This window comes from Meleagris gallopavo, chromosome 1, assembly GCF_905368555.1.
Source record: "Meleagris gallopavo chromosome 1, MGAL_WU_HG_1.1, whole genome shotgun sequence".
In the NCBI taxonomy this organism is placed as follows: domain Eukaryota; kingdom Metazoa; phylum Chordata; class Aves; order Galliformes; family Phasianidae; genus Meleagris; species Meleagris gallopavo.
The window spans coordinates 14705648-14721786 of NC_139404.1; the positions used below are offsets into that span (position 1 = coordinate 14705648).

Genomic DNA, 16139 nt, shown 5'->3' on the forward strand with positions numbered 1-16139 from the left:
GCAGACTAACCAAAATATTGGTAATCAATATAAAGGAAGGAGATGGTAGATTAATTACAGATCTCCTGCACCAATACATATAAAATAATTAATTTATCATAAAAATGAAAATGGAAAACAAGTCTGCAGTCTTTTTGAAGACCTAACACTTAACACTTGAGGCCATATGTCACAAACAATTTCAAAGACCTAAAGGAACCATTCAGAGTTCTTCAAGTGCTCAGTGCTTTAGAACTGATGCTAAACAGTCCTCTTGCGGGTGAGAGAACAGAGCAGGTATTCATTGCCTTAAAAAAAAAAAAAAAAAAGACCTATCCATGCATTACTGAAAATTCAAACAACAAACACTTTTAGAAGTATAATTTCAATATCTCAAAATCTATACTAACACAAGACTTCTGTCTTTCAACTCTAAGGATTCTATGATTCTATGATTCTCAATTCTTCTAAACGGGGTTAGAGCACAAAAGGAAGAAACGCTGAGGGGTGTAAATCTGATACCACAATGTATAATATGACCATGACCACATTTGGAGATTTCAACTACAGTGTAGACAGGAGATACTTCTCACAAACTTAAACAAAAATGTATTAGCTATTTTTTTGAATTGATGTAAGCCAAAGCACTTGCCAGACCTGGTGTGCCTTCGGAGGTTTTTATTCCCATTCGGCAACAATACTGGGCAATGCCATAGTCAGCTATCTTTGCAATGACAGCAGCGTTGGGATACAGGGTAAAGAGCAACACGTTGTGAGGCTTTAGATCACGGTAAATGATCATTGCTGAATGCAGGTACCTGTTGACCAAAAAGGTATTTATTAGAAGCATTCAGAATTTAGGGATACGTGTACACACAAACACTAAATGCATCGTTCCCACAACGGTTAAATTGTGGTTTCAAATGTGAAATAATGTGTAACAAAAAAGACAAGTATCACCAACATGACCCCGCCTTACTAAATAGTAACTTCAGAATTGTTCTGACACAGTATTTACTGCCACAGTAAATAAAAACACTGCAGAATTTTAGTCCCAAGTCTTATCTGCAGTGTCAGTGGCTGACAACAATCTCACAAACTGAATTTTCTGTGCAAATTTTGCAGATTTTGTGGTTTCATGGTCACACTTCCATAGCTTCTGAAGATATTCATGGACTTTCAGAAATGCAAAAATGTATTGAATTAATTTCTGTGATACTTTAATACAGAATCCATGGCCACATAGCAAATTCCAATCAGTGTTTTTGCCACATCTCTGCTTCTATGAGCACCACTTATTACCAGAAAGAAAAAACAAAAACCCCACAACCAAAAAACAGGTAAAAAATCTTGTGCTCTACATCAGATAATCAATCAGAAAAATACAAGTATTTGTCTGCCCAAGAAATGTTCTGCTGAAGATGTAAGAAAAGATTAACTTTCCATTTTCAATATGTCCAAACTGCAGTTTTTACAGCAGCACAGAAGTCACACTTACCTTAAGCCGTCAGCTACATGTAGAGCTATCCTGTGCTGAAGTGTTCTAGTTAAGTTTGCTTTGTCTTGTTGAAGCAAACGATCAAGAGATCCCTTAAGGGCTAATTCCATCACCAGCATCCGGGGACGGACAGCAGCAGCCAGCAAAGACACTAAGCTGGGATGATGGAGGTGACAAAGCACTGCAAGCTCCTGCAAATTGTAAAATCAGATATAAGAATATCTGATATCAGATATCAGAAATACTGTGGGCAGCATAGCTCTGAAATGTTTTGAAATAGTCTTGCACAGTACTTGAGTTTTTTAAAGCTCTTTACCAGGGTTGATATTCCACAAGCAACACCACAGAAAACAAAGCATCACTTCTTACTTGTCTTAGGAGCCTGAGGGAAGTATGTTTATTGAAAATCTTTACAGCAACTTCTTCTCCAGCATAGGAAGCACGGTACACTGATCCAAACCCACCATCACCTTTTCAAAGACAACATTGAAAAGAATATTAAAAACAAAGGCATATCAAACATTTATCAAAAAATAGCCAAAAGGATCCTATTTTAAAATGTGTGGATCATCCGCTGGTAAACATCACGATCGATAATCAAAACACATTAAAAACAGTGTCCCTGTATAAAAGTTAATGGAAAATTCAGAACTGAATAGCCTGGAATTCTGTGTATCTTAAAAAATACATTTCCGCTGAGGAGAAATCTCTCACTTGTCTTTCATACATTGCAGAACTGATTTCAACAGATCTGCCAATGTAAGCTCTCCTAAAAAGACCTACAAAATAATGCTTACCCAAGAGAAATTCAGGAGCTTTGTCAAATTCCAGCTCATCAGTGTTCAACATAATGTTTCTAGGCAAGTCAGCCAGGATCAGATCAGGAGCAATCTGAGCGATGGGAATAGTATGTCTTGGCTGCTCTGGGTTTACTAAAAGATCTCCTGAGAAAAATCAATTAGAATTGAAAAAAAGCACAGTCAGCAATCAAAAGGCACTGGAAGATGCACGGATCTCTAAAAGTGCACCTGACAAACATAGCTATAAAGAAATTAAGATATATGCGTGGGCTTATATTTATGTGTGTATACGGATACACATTCAGCAGAAACCAACTATCACATTCAATTTCCACAGCATTTTACATGTTGAAATATTTTCTAGGTTCTGAATCTGTACTAATCAAATGTAAAAGCAACTGCTGCTACGCCACAACGCCCAATTAACGCAGAGCGATGTTTTCTATCTACAAAAAGAAAGAATTCTGTTAACACGTGAATACTGCCTTTCAAGTTACTGCTGTATGTGATCCCAAAAGATCAAGTAACAGTTTTACTATGTGCTAGATTCAATTACACAAACGAAGTTGCATTATCAGAGTCATGACAGAAATACTCTTCACTGATGCCATTTATAAACTACTATATTGAGCAATTGCAATCTATCCCATATTGTACAGTTATACAGACATCTCTTGGATTAAATAAAAAAAAAAGGAGTAAGTTGATTTTGCCTTATACTTTCAAATTATTTCCTACAGAAATGACAACACTTTTAAATACCATGAAGTACCCAGATGTTATAAAGTACAATACAAAATTTATCTACGTACTTCAGATGTCATAAACATAAATACCTTCTTCAGCTTTTTTAAGTAAGTCATCAAGTAGTATTTTTTGGTGTTCTTCACCATCTTCAAAACTGTACAGAGCCCATTTCTTCAACAGTGTTTCCCCTTCACCACATACATCTATATCCAGCAAACCTGGAAACCATTCTTCCATAAGAGAATCAATGTGATCCACAACTTGTCCCAAAAGGATGCAACCTTCAACAAACCAAAACAGGGAAATTATAGCCTCTATCTGCCAAACTTACAATTGCAAGGCTAAACTTTGCATTCCAAAAGGCAAAAGCACAACAAAGCAAAATGCCAAGCTGCAATCAAACTCGAGCACAAATCAGTCTCAGGAATAATTCACCTTTTCTGCAAGAAGGTGCTGTAATTTTCAAAAAACTGTCTGGGTTGTTGTCAAATACGGCTGATTCCACCAGACAATAAGCTTCAGGAGACCAATTCAAGTAGATGCCCTGTCTCCAATACATTCTGTTAGGACGAAGAGCTCGTGCTAGAAAATATAAAAATTGATTAAAAATCTGATCTCTAATATGAAAGTCACTTTTTTAAATACTCAGAGTAAGTAATGATATGTAAGTGTTTAATTATCATTGAACACTTATGCCAAATACACAAAATGGAGGCTACAACTTTGCAGTCAGAACAGCCCCATAAATGCTGAATATGTGTCAACTGGTCATCAGCTCTATAAGGCAAAGCTACAAGCTAAATATTTAATGAGATGTAAACAATGCAGGGATTCAACAAATGCCTAAGTACATTCAGCTTTAAATATACATTATCTTAGGCCGTGTATGAAAAAAATTGTTGATTTAAATTGTTCCTCTATCACACACACATGGTATAGCAAGATGCAACTGGAATTCTATACTCAGGTGATGGTTATAAGTAGCATTTGTAGATTAGCAATGCATATTTTGCACACTTTCCTCATCACTAGTTTTAATAAATCAGATATAAAAGAACAAAGATGAATGAAATTGCAAAGTTCAGGAGCTAAATCTCAAGTCAAAACACTGAAATAGTAAAGAAAAATTACAAAAAAATCACCACTTCTGACCAAAGCGGAGCTTTTGGACATCCACACAGGGAGAACAGATTAACTCATCTTTCTGTGAAGAAAACCTATCCTTTCCTATATCCTCTGTGGAATCAAAGGACAAGATTGCACGCATATGAAGAGTCACTCTATTTCTAGCACTCGAAGGAGAGAAAAGGCTTCTTACACTTTCACTTTTCTTTGCGCGTCACTGTGAAGATCTCATGCAGTAATTGCTCCTGGATACTTCTAAATTACAAAAATTACCACTGCCATTTTTCTTACAATTCTGAATGGCTCAGAAAATAACTAAATCAAAATAGAACTGGGGATTAGAGCTTTAGAATGTACGTGTTCATGTTGAGAGGAAATACGCTCACTATTGCATTTGAAGCAAAAGATCTGTACCTCTTCCTGACAGCATATAAGGTGATATTTCAAGCAACCTGTTGATCAGCCTGGACCAAAATCCCATAGGAAAGTATGGCATCTCATAAAGTCTGATGATAATTTCTGAGTTTTCACAGTGGGGAAGCTCTATAACAGGTCTGTGATCAGACAAACTGAAAGAACAAAAATATTATACCGTGTTTAATGATGTACTTTATCCAAACTGATGGCATACATTCCTTACAATGCAAAATGTATTCATTAATGAATGAATAATACAAACAACCCAGCAACAGACAGTGCATTTGCTTATTCTGTTTGTTTGTGATAAATTTCTGCTATAATTCAAATTTATCACATCCTCACAAAAAATTTCATTAAGAAAAATAAGCATTATCTAACACACTAGGGAAATCTGTACCTGAGGCAGAGGAACCATTACCTGCTACAGATAGAGCAAAAAGACCACATTCAGAACATCTTTTTGGTTGCATTTAGTCACTGCCCTGTTTTGGAGAGATTCTGCCTCTGAGTAACTTGATTGGTTCTGACTTCAAGCAAATAAATCATAAGAATTTATGGTTATAATTTACTTTGCAATAAATACCTGTACTGTAAGCAGACCATGATGTAAGGCTAAATTATAATCTTCTTATTGTGGAGCACGATAACTATTAAAGAAGTACTTTACTGATAAAGCATTTTATTTTTCAAAGATGGAAACTTATCTGCCAGAGGATCAGTTTAACATGTCTCTGAAAGCATTTACTAAGTAATAAGTATGTAATATGCTTTCAAATGCCAAATTGCTCTGTTGATGAGTTAAGCTAGCAAGCCCTTTGGGAGGTTTTTATCATGATCACTCTCTATGGGTTTATGGGTCTCTGCTTACCTGCTTGGGATCAGTAGCTGGTCCTCTCCTAATGGCAAAGCAATCTGAAACTTTTCCAGAAGTTTGAAGTATTGTGACATGTAGATCTTAGGAAACTTGCTCTTCTTTAAAAGGAATTTTTCCACATCTGAGCGTTTTACAATTCCCTTAGGATATTTAGAAAAGCCTTCCACTTTCACAGTCAAAATCTTTCCAAAAAAGTAAAACAATTTGAGGTGTACAGTCATCATTAGGTTGTACTTTCCTTACTAATGTTCCCTCAAATGTTTGGTAGTCTATTATTTAGGGGAAAAATTGGACTCTATGTCACAGTGAAACCAGTGACTTCCATAATGTTAAATAGCAAGAAGACAGCAGTGATGAAATTTAACCTGTCCACGCCATTAATGTGCTACCATTCTTTAGTAGCTCCCACTATTTCATATTATAAGAAACATATTCTATAAGATGATTTATGGAAGTGTAGCCTGAAAGGAACATACACATAGTGATCTTTCATATCAACACTTCACACAAGCAGAGCAGTGCAGACTACACCATGTCCCCAGTCTTCTCTCACTCCCACTTTGAGCTTTTACTTTTACTTGAGCTTTGTAGGCTCAAACTTACATTTCTGTATTCCTGTTTTCTCTGCTGAATGAAAGGTAAAGTTTCAGAAGTTAGCTTATGTGAATATTTATGAAAAAGTTTGAGAGTGGTGTTCCTAAATCAAAATATCATTATGGATCCACTTAAGCAGACAACCTGTTACTCTTCTGTCCTAATACATGATTCTGCATCATCCACTTTCCTACATCACCAGTACAAGCATACAGTAGCCCTTCCTTACCCATTATTATTACTTTAATCCAGAGTTTCTGCTTTCTCCTCCACCTACCGCAATATCCTGTGGGATTATTGTGCATCTCTGAGGTTTTTTTACTCTATGGGTCTTCCTGCACCCAGTGCAGCTGAAATGATGTTGGGCATTATGTAAGAAATGGAAAAACTGAGATGGGCAGTTGTTTAGAATGCAAACAAGACAGAAAGAGACAGGTAATTTGGGCCATGAAGAAATACTAAATAATGTACAGAAATAGTGAAAAAGAATCATTTATAAGTTACAGTGGTTTGGTACAGGGGAAAAAGTTTCATGAATGTAGACATAGAAAGTAATCAGAGACTGACCTGTGCCATGATTTTACATAGCCACTTAGGATCTACAAAGTACAGGTCTCTTAGCTGTAGTGCTGGGTCCTGAAAATGAAGCAGTACACCTGCACAAAACACACTGTAATTAGCAACACATTCCTCATGCTCCATATTAAGCAGCATAAGTGCCCCACTCTGAGCTGTCTTCCTTATGTGACTTGATACAATCAATGTGAATATTAAATTCAGTTACTGCATCTATGTCAGTATCTTGGAGGAGTAGAATGAAATCATGCTTTGTTCAGCTTTACCTTTATTTTCAGATGTTTTGTTAGGTTTGTTATCTGACTTGGGCATTTTTGGTGAAGCTATGCTCTATGTTGTTAATTATTTAATATTACAAATTCTGCATGGTACTGATGCAAGCTGTTACCTGCCATTCTGTTCAAGCTGTTACAACAACTGTACCTTTCTTCGGGCACTGTGCAGCCTAACAAGCAGTGTTAGATATTTCCAGGGAGTGACAACACATAAATTGTTACAAGAGTAACAGAGCTTTTTATCATGAAATTCCTTTATGACATAATGATGTGGATTTTCAAACCACAGTATCTTACCCATGGTCAGCATTTCAGTTTAACACACTGAGTCGACCTCGAGTGAAATTTAAGAATTCGTACAAGTCTCATCTGCTGCGGATCTGCAACAAGTTGCCAACGAAACATACACTGAAGATCATATTTTACCTGACTCATTCAGAAAGTGAATTGCATGAGGGAGTTCATTTTCATCCAGTTGTAACTTGTTTTCTTGTACCATTTCTAGTAATCGTTTCTGATCAATCACAGGAAATTCAACCGGGACATTTTTTCTTTCCAGCAAAATTCTCTTCTCCAGCTCCAGATAGCTGTCAGGAATTAGCTGACCAACCACTGGCTGATCTCTTATCTGTACAAGTAGGAATAATAATATTAAATGTATTTATTTATTCACATAAAGTGTAAACAATATTGCAACTCAGATGCAAGCTGTGTATATTAGCCTAACCGTAGCAGCAGCAAGGAATAAGCACACCTACTGACTAATATGGCTTCTGAAAAATAGATGGGACTAATTCTTTCAGAAGTAACGTATGCATGTCTTTCTAGAAAAGAAAAAGCATAGAAGAAAATACTGCTCTATTACATGTATTTAGGAAAATAAAAAATCTAACATGACATCTAAGAGATTCAAAGAGAAGTTCTGATTTGAAGTAAAAGGACAACACTCACTGTATGAACAGATAATGCCATGCATCTCATGTTAACAGAGGACAAAAGATATAATAATTTTTAAAATCACACTCTTTGTAATCTCTAATGTCTCCAGAAAAGTTAGGGGGAAAAGGGCAGTTGCTTAAGTAAGAATGTCCACAGTCAACTGATGGTGATAGTCAGCGGAAAACAGAAGAGAATAAATCTAGCAGATGAGCAACACAGCCAAGGATTTTGTTCCTGTTTCCTGTAGTCTGAGTTCCTTGCTGGACACATGCTTTGACCTTTGGTATTAGCTAGCCATCAGTCAGGTTTTTTATTCTCCAGAGGAGCTGAATAAGTTGTTTTGTGCGGGGAAATGGGAAACAATTGTCTTAACATTTCCCAATTGGCTTCTTAGTTTGCCAAAGAAGCTAAATACCAATGTATTGGGGCATTTTATGTGTCAGAAACGTAATTACTTTCTTGTGGAAGTTCAAAGACTCAAAGCATTTGAGGGCCATGTTTAGTGCTTAATTCAGCGCTTAATTCATAGGCAGGTACCTTGTAACTCCTTTCACAAAGTGTCTACATTATTTATGGAAAATATCTCTTTTCCTTTGGACTACCTTACTTTCATATGGAAGTTTAAACATCAGTTTAAATCAGTTAAATTCAGTCAGAATGCATGTGGGTGTTACAGAAATGATTTTTACTGCACTGGTTAATTATCCCTTGAACAGTGGAATGAAGATGGGCAGTTTAAGGATGTGGCTCAGCTGATGGTTCCTCAGAGAGGAAAATGAGGAGTGTCTACACTTCCCCTCCTTTGTAATACAACAGTGTGAGGCTAGCCATAAATAGAGAATTTGCTCTTTAAAATCATCAGAGCAATAATTTAGAAGTAATCTGGGCTCTGCTGTGATTTATGAAGTTCTGCCTGTGACTTTCGAAGACACCAGTTTCTCTCTTGAACATGTTTTGATACTGTATATACAATCAAAAAGCAGAAAAATAAAAACACCCATATTCTTTCTGCTATAGATTGGATCCTGTCTTTCTACCAGCTCCATGCTTGGACTACTCTGTCCCTGCTTGCTCACACTCAGAGTTTGATGGCCTGACTAAGTAGGCAACAAGTGGGTGGGTGGCAGGGATGACTTTAGAGACAACAGAACTACGAGCAGACTTGCCAGTTTAGGAGGATCACTCAAACCAGGAGGCCTTTGCCTACTTTCATTCACTTTCCTCCTTCTAAGAATTCCAGCACATAGTGCAATATCAAATCAGTAAATAAAGAATTAGTTAGCTTTCAGAAATCACAAAATCTTCTTTCCTGATCCCCTGAAACCTTGCAATATTTATTATTGCAATTACATAACCAACAAAAATGGGTAGTTTTTTATCAGGTTTATTCACAAGAAAAAGATGGACAATTTTAAATTAAATACTCTATTTACTGCCTTAGGGTTTGAGAAAGAAACTTAGCTGAGATCTTTGTTAAATTGATTTCTTGCTAGAAAAATAAACAAAATAAAAACTGGCAATTTTCCATCATTATTTTGCTGTGTTTGTGTTTTACAGAAGGCAAGGCTACCACACAAAAAATGCATTTAATTATGTGTTTAATGAATGTCTTAAAACATATGTACTTAACTAAAACTAGGATGTTTTCAATGATACAAACAGCATGCAGCTTACTTTGAAATGAAGACTCTCCTTTATTATGATTTTCCGAAGTCTCATAATGGAATCTGATTCTTCTTTAGCATTCACAAAGTGATAATCCTGGATTGCTGGGAAGCCTCGCTTATTCAACAGCTCTCTAGTAATTTTACTCATGCAGTCCTTATGTTGCTTTTCATCAGAAACATCTAAGTGGGTGCCCACAAGAATGACGGGGGATGTTGAAGCTCGTGCCTGTAGCAATATTCATATAATCCATTAACTCAATGTTGATGCTATTTTATATGCATGCAAACAGTGAACAATTTGGTCAAAATAATCAATACAATGATAAAAGAAACTGTTTCTTCCTTTTCTTTTTCTTTTTAAACATACCTCTTCTAAGTTTGAGCAATGGGTAAATCTAAATCTGAAATACCACTTCATGCCTTTATTCAAAATACATTTAAATTTCAAAACCAGAAATCTATAAAATAAACTTTTCAAAGGAAGTGGTTGAGATCTGGATTTCGTTCTTGGTAGATTAATAGTATTGGCAGTAGCACAGGCAATTGTATTTTTCATTAGAAGAGAATAATACAGTGGAAAAGCACAGGGTGCTATGCCAGCTGTCAGAGGAACAGTGCAACTACAAAACACCAGCAAGCACTGCACAGCAGGGAACAACACATAAGAATGTTTAATTGTTCATCAATGCTTATCTGACTGTATCACTGCTCAAGGTGAAAAGAACAAAAAAGGTAAGCTTAACAAACAGGACCCATATACAAAATCCTGATGTAATTGCATTGCCCAGCTATGGCTAACTATCAGATTGAAAGCAAAAGACAAGTAACGTTCACTATGGGATGATTCCACCAAAAGCAAAAAAAAAACCTCTTACAGCAAAAGAAAAATATACAGGCAGATTCTAAGATCAATTTCCCTACTATAGTCCTGGGATCATTCCTTTTAACAACAGGATGCTAAGCATAAACTTAACAACATGATTTCAAATAACCATCTAGTCAGTTTTACATGAGTGAAATTCCATTTTCCCCAGAAAATACAATGGTGTAGAAGAAAAAGCATGCTTAACTCGTTATCCCTTTAATACAAAACCTTTTTTATATTTATCACTCAATCTAAAATATTGCCAGAACATGCAAACTGTTCTGCACATCGCTCTATCATCTCAAGTACAAAATGGTGTCGGTCTTTCACATCCAATTCATAATACATTTCAGCACTTGTTTTATCTTACTAGTTTTATTTACTGAAGAGCTTCTTCGCTATTCTCTCTCTAAAAGTATTTGTGGTTAATTTGCACTCATCAGCAGCTCCCCAGAATGTGGCATTCCATTCTGTACATATCTATGGCTTAATACCTTGATGTTAAAAAGCCATGGCTTCATAGCATCCACCTCTGCTTGTCCTTTGCTGAGATCATAAACAGCAAGATACAAAGCTCTTTGGGTCATGAAGTGAGGGTGGGTACTGTAGAACTCCTCTTGTCCTAATGATAAAAAAATCCCACTGTTTAGAACCTCATTCACTGAGCATCTGCAGATCATAAAAAGTAGTGTAACACTTGCTCTCAGATCACTACTTCATAAATGAAATAAATGCTTGCATAATATAATCTAAACTGATAGAAAACCTGCAATAACTATGAATTTTAGGTAGGTATTCTGTGGTATCTCGCTGACTGAGATGCAGTGCTGGAATGCGTAAGCTGGTTTTAAATCAAGAAGCGTAAGGTTCAACAACTGGATAGACATGCTTGCTGCATTCCATGCTTCTTTTAAAAACTCAGTACTAAATTTCTAATCACCAAAATATAAACTGCTTTCTTCCTTGCTCCTTCCCTTCTTTTACCCTTTCCTTTCTTTTACTCGTTATTTAACCAACTTCAAAATAACAGTCTTATTCACAGGCTCAGCAACTAAAATCACAAGGTGTCACAACTGAAGCTAGTCATTTAACATGTATGCATATGCATTGTGATATAGGCTGTATTAAGCTGCTCACAGACCAATGTTTAAAAAAAACTTTTCTAGAGGTTGAAACACCCCTATGTTTTAGAAGTGCTTCTAGAATCCCCCAGACTTAGAAAGGTTTACAAAAACCCCCAAGCCTCTCCCTAAGTGCAGTGTCTTCTGTGTCCTTACGAAACAGTGTTAATGTATAGTCTAGAGACCCTGACTACAAAAGGGAAAAACAGATTTGAATGGAAGATGGTTCTTCTGGAGATAAAGTTTTTCATTATTCTGAAATTACAGTTCTAGAGTGCTATAGTTGAAATGAATGATCAAACCACCTTTGGGATGTGAAATTCCTGAGGCTTTATATTAAATTTGAAGAACTTTCTGCCAATTAGCAGAATTCCCTAATGAATATATGGTCACCTGATTCTTGGTGTAAATTTGCATAATTTTACTGTCTACAATTTGAAATATCACTCTAAGAATAAGCAACGCATTAATGTGTTAAAGAAGTCAATAATAAAGGATAATAAGCTCTCAACATACCTCCAAAATCCCAGACATTTAATATAAGCTCTTTTTTCATTTTGCCTTTCCCTTGAATGATCCAGTCTTTTACATCAATGCCTACTGTAGCTTTTGGACAGCCCAGCTCAGTTCGTTTGCATTTCATTAGCTGTTGTAACAGTGTAGTTTTTCCACTACCAGTGTTTCCAACAATCATTAGCTTCATTCTGTTATAAGGTACAGCCTTTTTCAGTCGTTGTTGAAGAAATCTGGCATGAAAGAAGTTGGCAGAACTCACAGAAATGTGTATTAAAGAAAAACACCAACAGACCTTGAGACCAAGTAAAAATCAAAAAACATACAATTTCCTTCAAATTTTCAGCATCTGTTTGGTACTACCGGGATTCTAATCGTATATTCTAATTTTTGGTTTCAAAGTTAAAGCTTAATTCATTAAGTGAAGTCTTTTTTGCTTTTGTTATTAACTCAAAATGTACTCTATGCAGTGCACTTGAGAACACAAGGAATTCAAGAAATAACCTGTAAACGCCATCTACTACTTGGTTTATAGAATTATCAAATTAAAAAAGCACTGAAGCCATATTTTTTAAATGACTATAATCAGTTTTGCGTGTGTGTGTGTGCGTGCAGAGTAGCAGCTGTGCTGGAAATCATATGACAAGCCAGCACTTCTCTTCAAATGAATATGTTGCTCTCTTACTGCTCACCACATACCCCAAGAAAACAAAACAAGAATATTAGAGAGCTATAGGGAAACAAACCTGATGATATCTCTGGCTTTGCATCCCACATGTTTGAAGTCCAAGTTAAGATGGAGTCCTTCCAAAGGAAGATCCCAAATTTTGGACAGCCTTCCCATTTCATCCGGAAAGAATCTCAAATCGGGATTATGACTTACATCCAGAGAAGTCAAGTTTTCTAGGAAGCCAATCTGAGGAGGTATCTAAATAAAAGAACATTTAATAGACACCTAAATGTTAAAAAACAATATATTTTTGTATGAGCATGACTACCATAAACATTTAACAAAACTAGGTATTTTTACACTGTAGTTTAATTCTTGTATTTTTTTTTTTTTAAATAAACAGACCAAATGCCCCTCACTAATATACAAAGAACTTCATAATTAATCCATTATGAAAACTGATTATATCACACATTCCAGAAAGAAAGCTTAATAGATACAGGGATTTTCCTGCACAGGAAAAATTTTGCCCAGTAACACACAATTTCACTACTAGAACATTCAGTGACGTGAGGTGGTGACAGGAAAATTGTATGAACATTGACAATTGAAACTGAAAAGTGAGTTGATTTTCTTTAGGTAGAATTTTACACTTTACCTCCTTCAACTTGTTGTTGGACAAGTGTAGCTTTTCTAGCCTAGACCATGCACATGCCTTTTCACTCAAGTCCAAGACTCCTATTTGATTATGATTAAATAACAGCTCCCTTAAGTTCAGCGATTTCCAGTGCACTGGCCCAGGCAGGCTTATGATCTTGTTTTGGCTTAAATCTACTGATCTCAAACTGAAAACATGAAAATACAGAAGAGAAAAGTTAGTAAACAAAATAAATCCAACTGAGATTGATTGGAACTGTACTGGTTTTCAATAAACAAATGAATGGATTAGATATCAGAACAGACAGTTTTCTGTCAGGAATGTAGATGGGAAGATGGGAATTACTACTGTCAGCAGAAGTAATTAAGATGATATTATAAGCAGGTCTTCACTACTTTCGAAAAAATAGCAAGAAAATACACATTAAAAATACAATGTAATATGTTCTCATTGTGTTTGCTAGTGAATTAAATGTCATGAAAAAAATACTCACATATATTTTGTACATATTTCAGATAGCAAATTACAGTCAATGTAAGGAAGTACACATTGAGATAACAGAAGGGTTCTTTCCTCTTTCTGTGACTACTGACCTGCTCCTCCACCAGCACTCACATCTACCCAATCTATCAGACACCTGACCTGATCTCTCCTCCAGTGCTACTCCCACCACCTCATTCTGGTGACCATAGAAAAAGTATAAGTCCTGATTTTCACATGAGTAATGTTCTAAAGGTACAGCAAAATAAATGTCACATGCATCATTATCACAATTCCATACAGAGGAAGTGTCATTCTTTGAGAAAAAATATCTTGTGATATTTGGGAAGTGAAAAAAATAATTTCAGTGGACACGTGCAAAAATCTGAAGCCGCAGAACTCCTTGAAAGGGAAAAACTGCCAGTATTTTTTAATTTATTTATTAATTAAATCAATTCTGGTTTTCTTAGAACAATGGTCTGCTTCAACAGTCAAGTAACATATTTCTAAACATAACTATTTGAATCTGAGGAATGATACTTCCCAAAATAATGAAGAAAATGGACTCATTTGGCTTCAGGTAAAAGATACTATACAGCAATTAAACTCAGAGAGAGAATTTTCTAAAAATCAGTGAAATATGCTGAATTTTATGCTTAACAATGGCCACAAGATTTTCTTCATCAAGAACTGGATATTAACCTCAATAAGAAAAAGAACAACTTACTGTGGTAGAAGAAGAATTGTTTCTGGAACATTAATAAAGCAATTTTGGGATAATTTTAAGGTTGTTATGCTAGATGACAAGTCAGGTATTATCTCTAGAATAGAAAAAGAAGTTAATACCATTATTTTTCAGAACTATTTAAATTATTTTTCATACCGTAGTTTTCCAAAATCACAGATAGATTAGAAGGTCAGACAATCATTCTTCTATACATAGGTCCTTATATAAACTGCTCAAGACAGAAACTGAAAGGTATTTTAAAGCCCATTTACTGAATTTCCCAAATTAGAAAAGCATATAACAGAGTTTACGTATTTGCTTTTATCACATTACATCCTTTTATATTCCATCTCATATTGGCCTTAAATACTGAAATGATCTTCATTTACACTTATGTAACATTCCTATAACTCACAACATAACTTTGAAACCTTTGCAGAAAATATTCTAAGCCACTGAAATGCATTTGAGACTGAATTAATTGTTTAAACATAGGAGTCTAATGAAGGTGAGCTACTCTGTGGTACCTGAGCTATCTGCACGTACCTTGATGATACAACACTCCTGCTATGGAAGACCTGCTTTTTCTGAATCAGAAGCTGTAGGCCAACTGTGATACTTCAGGGCATCTCAAATGACACCTATGTTTAGGCAAGTGAATCAACCAGCCTACATTACTCAGAAAACTATGCTGAATATAGTGTAGTAATACTTGACGTCTATCTCAGTACATTATTAGACCTGTATTAGTAATAGATTTTTCAAGCTAACCTTGAGCAATTTCCTCTGCTTTGAACTTTCCCCAGCAGTATGCAACATCTCAGCTACACTCAACCATTTTTACAGCTTCCACTACAAATATAAGAACAAGATCAGTTCCATCCATCAAGCTTCAAGCATACTGCTTCCAGCAGTGAACAAAAGCTGAAGCAGTATAGACAAGGACAAGCATATGTGCTATTCTCCTTCAAGTATACATTTTGCATACATGCTGTTCTCCTTCACTCTTCTCCAAAGACTCCAAATGCTGGTGAGTAGGAATTAAGTGAATGGTTTCCAGAAGGTGGGTCATAGATACTTACCAAGTGCATTCATCCTGGCATTGAACAGCTCCAGTTTTGCACAGCCCATTAACACATTCTCAGCAAGGGATGAAATATTGTTCTTACTGATATTTAAAATTTTCAGCTCTTTCAAGGACATGGGTGAAGATAAGCATGAAATTTTGTTTCTGTTATAAGAAGAAAAATCCATGTTTTATTCAGAAACTATTAGCTAAAAAAAATGAAAGCACGTTAATGTGACATTCTTACACAGGTAAATCAAAAAACACATTTATCTAAATAAAGACTGACTAGTCAGTGAAAATACTGGTGCTTGTGGTAACATGGAAAAACAAGATTGATATTAAGATTGCTTTAATTAATGTGGAGAACATATATGTCTGAGTGTACTGTAAGGTGTCATTTCCTGATTATGTACTGTAGCTCAATCCCACACACAGAGAACTATTGCATTTGTGTGCAGTTCTGTTTACTAAATAAGTACATTTTCAGGATTATAACCACAGAATGACTGTCAATATAAAAAAAAATATTCCAAATAGGGAAC

General features: G+C 35.6%; 1 protein-coding gene across 3 annotated transcripts in view; it reads right to left on the reverse strand.

Moving 5' to 3' along the window:
- Positions 1–16139, reverse strand: part of LRRK2 (leucine rich repeat kinase 2) — a 63717-nt gene that overhangs the window by 13757 nt on the left and 33821 nt on the right. For all 3 annotated transcript variants that reach the window (XM_085217432.1, XM_010728672.3, XM_085217435.1), the window contains 17 exons: positions 15611–15759; positions 14529–14622; positions 13322–13508; positions 12740–12921; positions 11997–12226; positions 10854–10981; positions 9502–9720; positions 7315–7516; positions 6605–6693; positions 5438–5625; positions 4564–4718; positions 3460–3606; positions 3114–3305; positions 2275–2421; positions 1847–1947; positions 1478–1668; positions 637–797 (listed from right to left, as the gene is read on the reverse strand). In XM_085217432.1, coding sequence (XP_085073558.1) covers positions 637–797; positions 1478–1668; positions 1847–1947; positions 2275–2421; positions 3114–3305; positions 3460–3606; positions 4564–4718; positions 5438–5625; positions 6605–6693; positions 7315–7516; positions 9502–9720; positions 10854–10981; positions 11997–12226; positions 12740–12921; positions 13322–13508; positions 14529–14622; positions 15611–15759 — 2762 coding nt within the window. The remainder of the gene's footprint in view (positions 1–636; positions 798–1477; positions 1669–1846; positions 1948–2274; positions 2422–3113; positions 3306–3459; positions 3607–4563; positions 4719–5437; positions 5626–6604; positions 6694–7314; positions 7517–9501; positions 9721–10853; positions 10982–11996; positions 12227–12739; positions 12922–13321; positions 13509–14528; positions 14623–15610; positions 15760–16139) is intronic.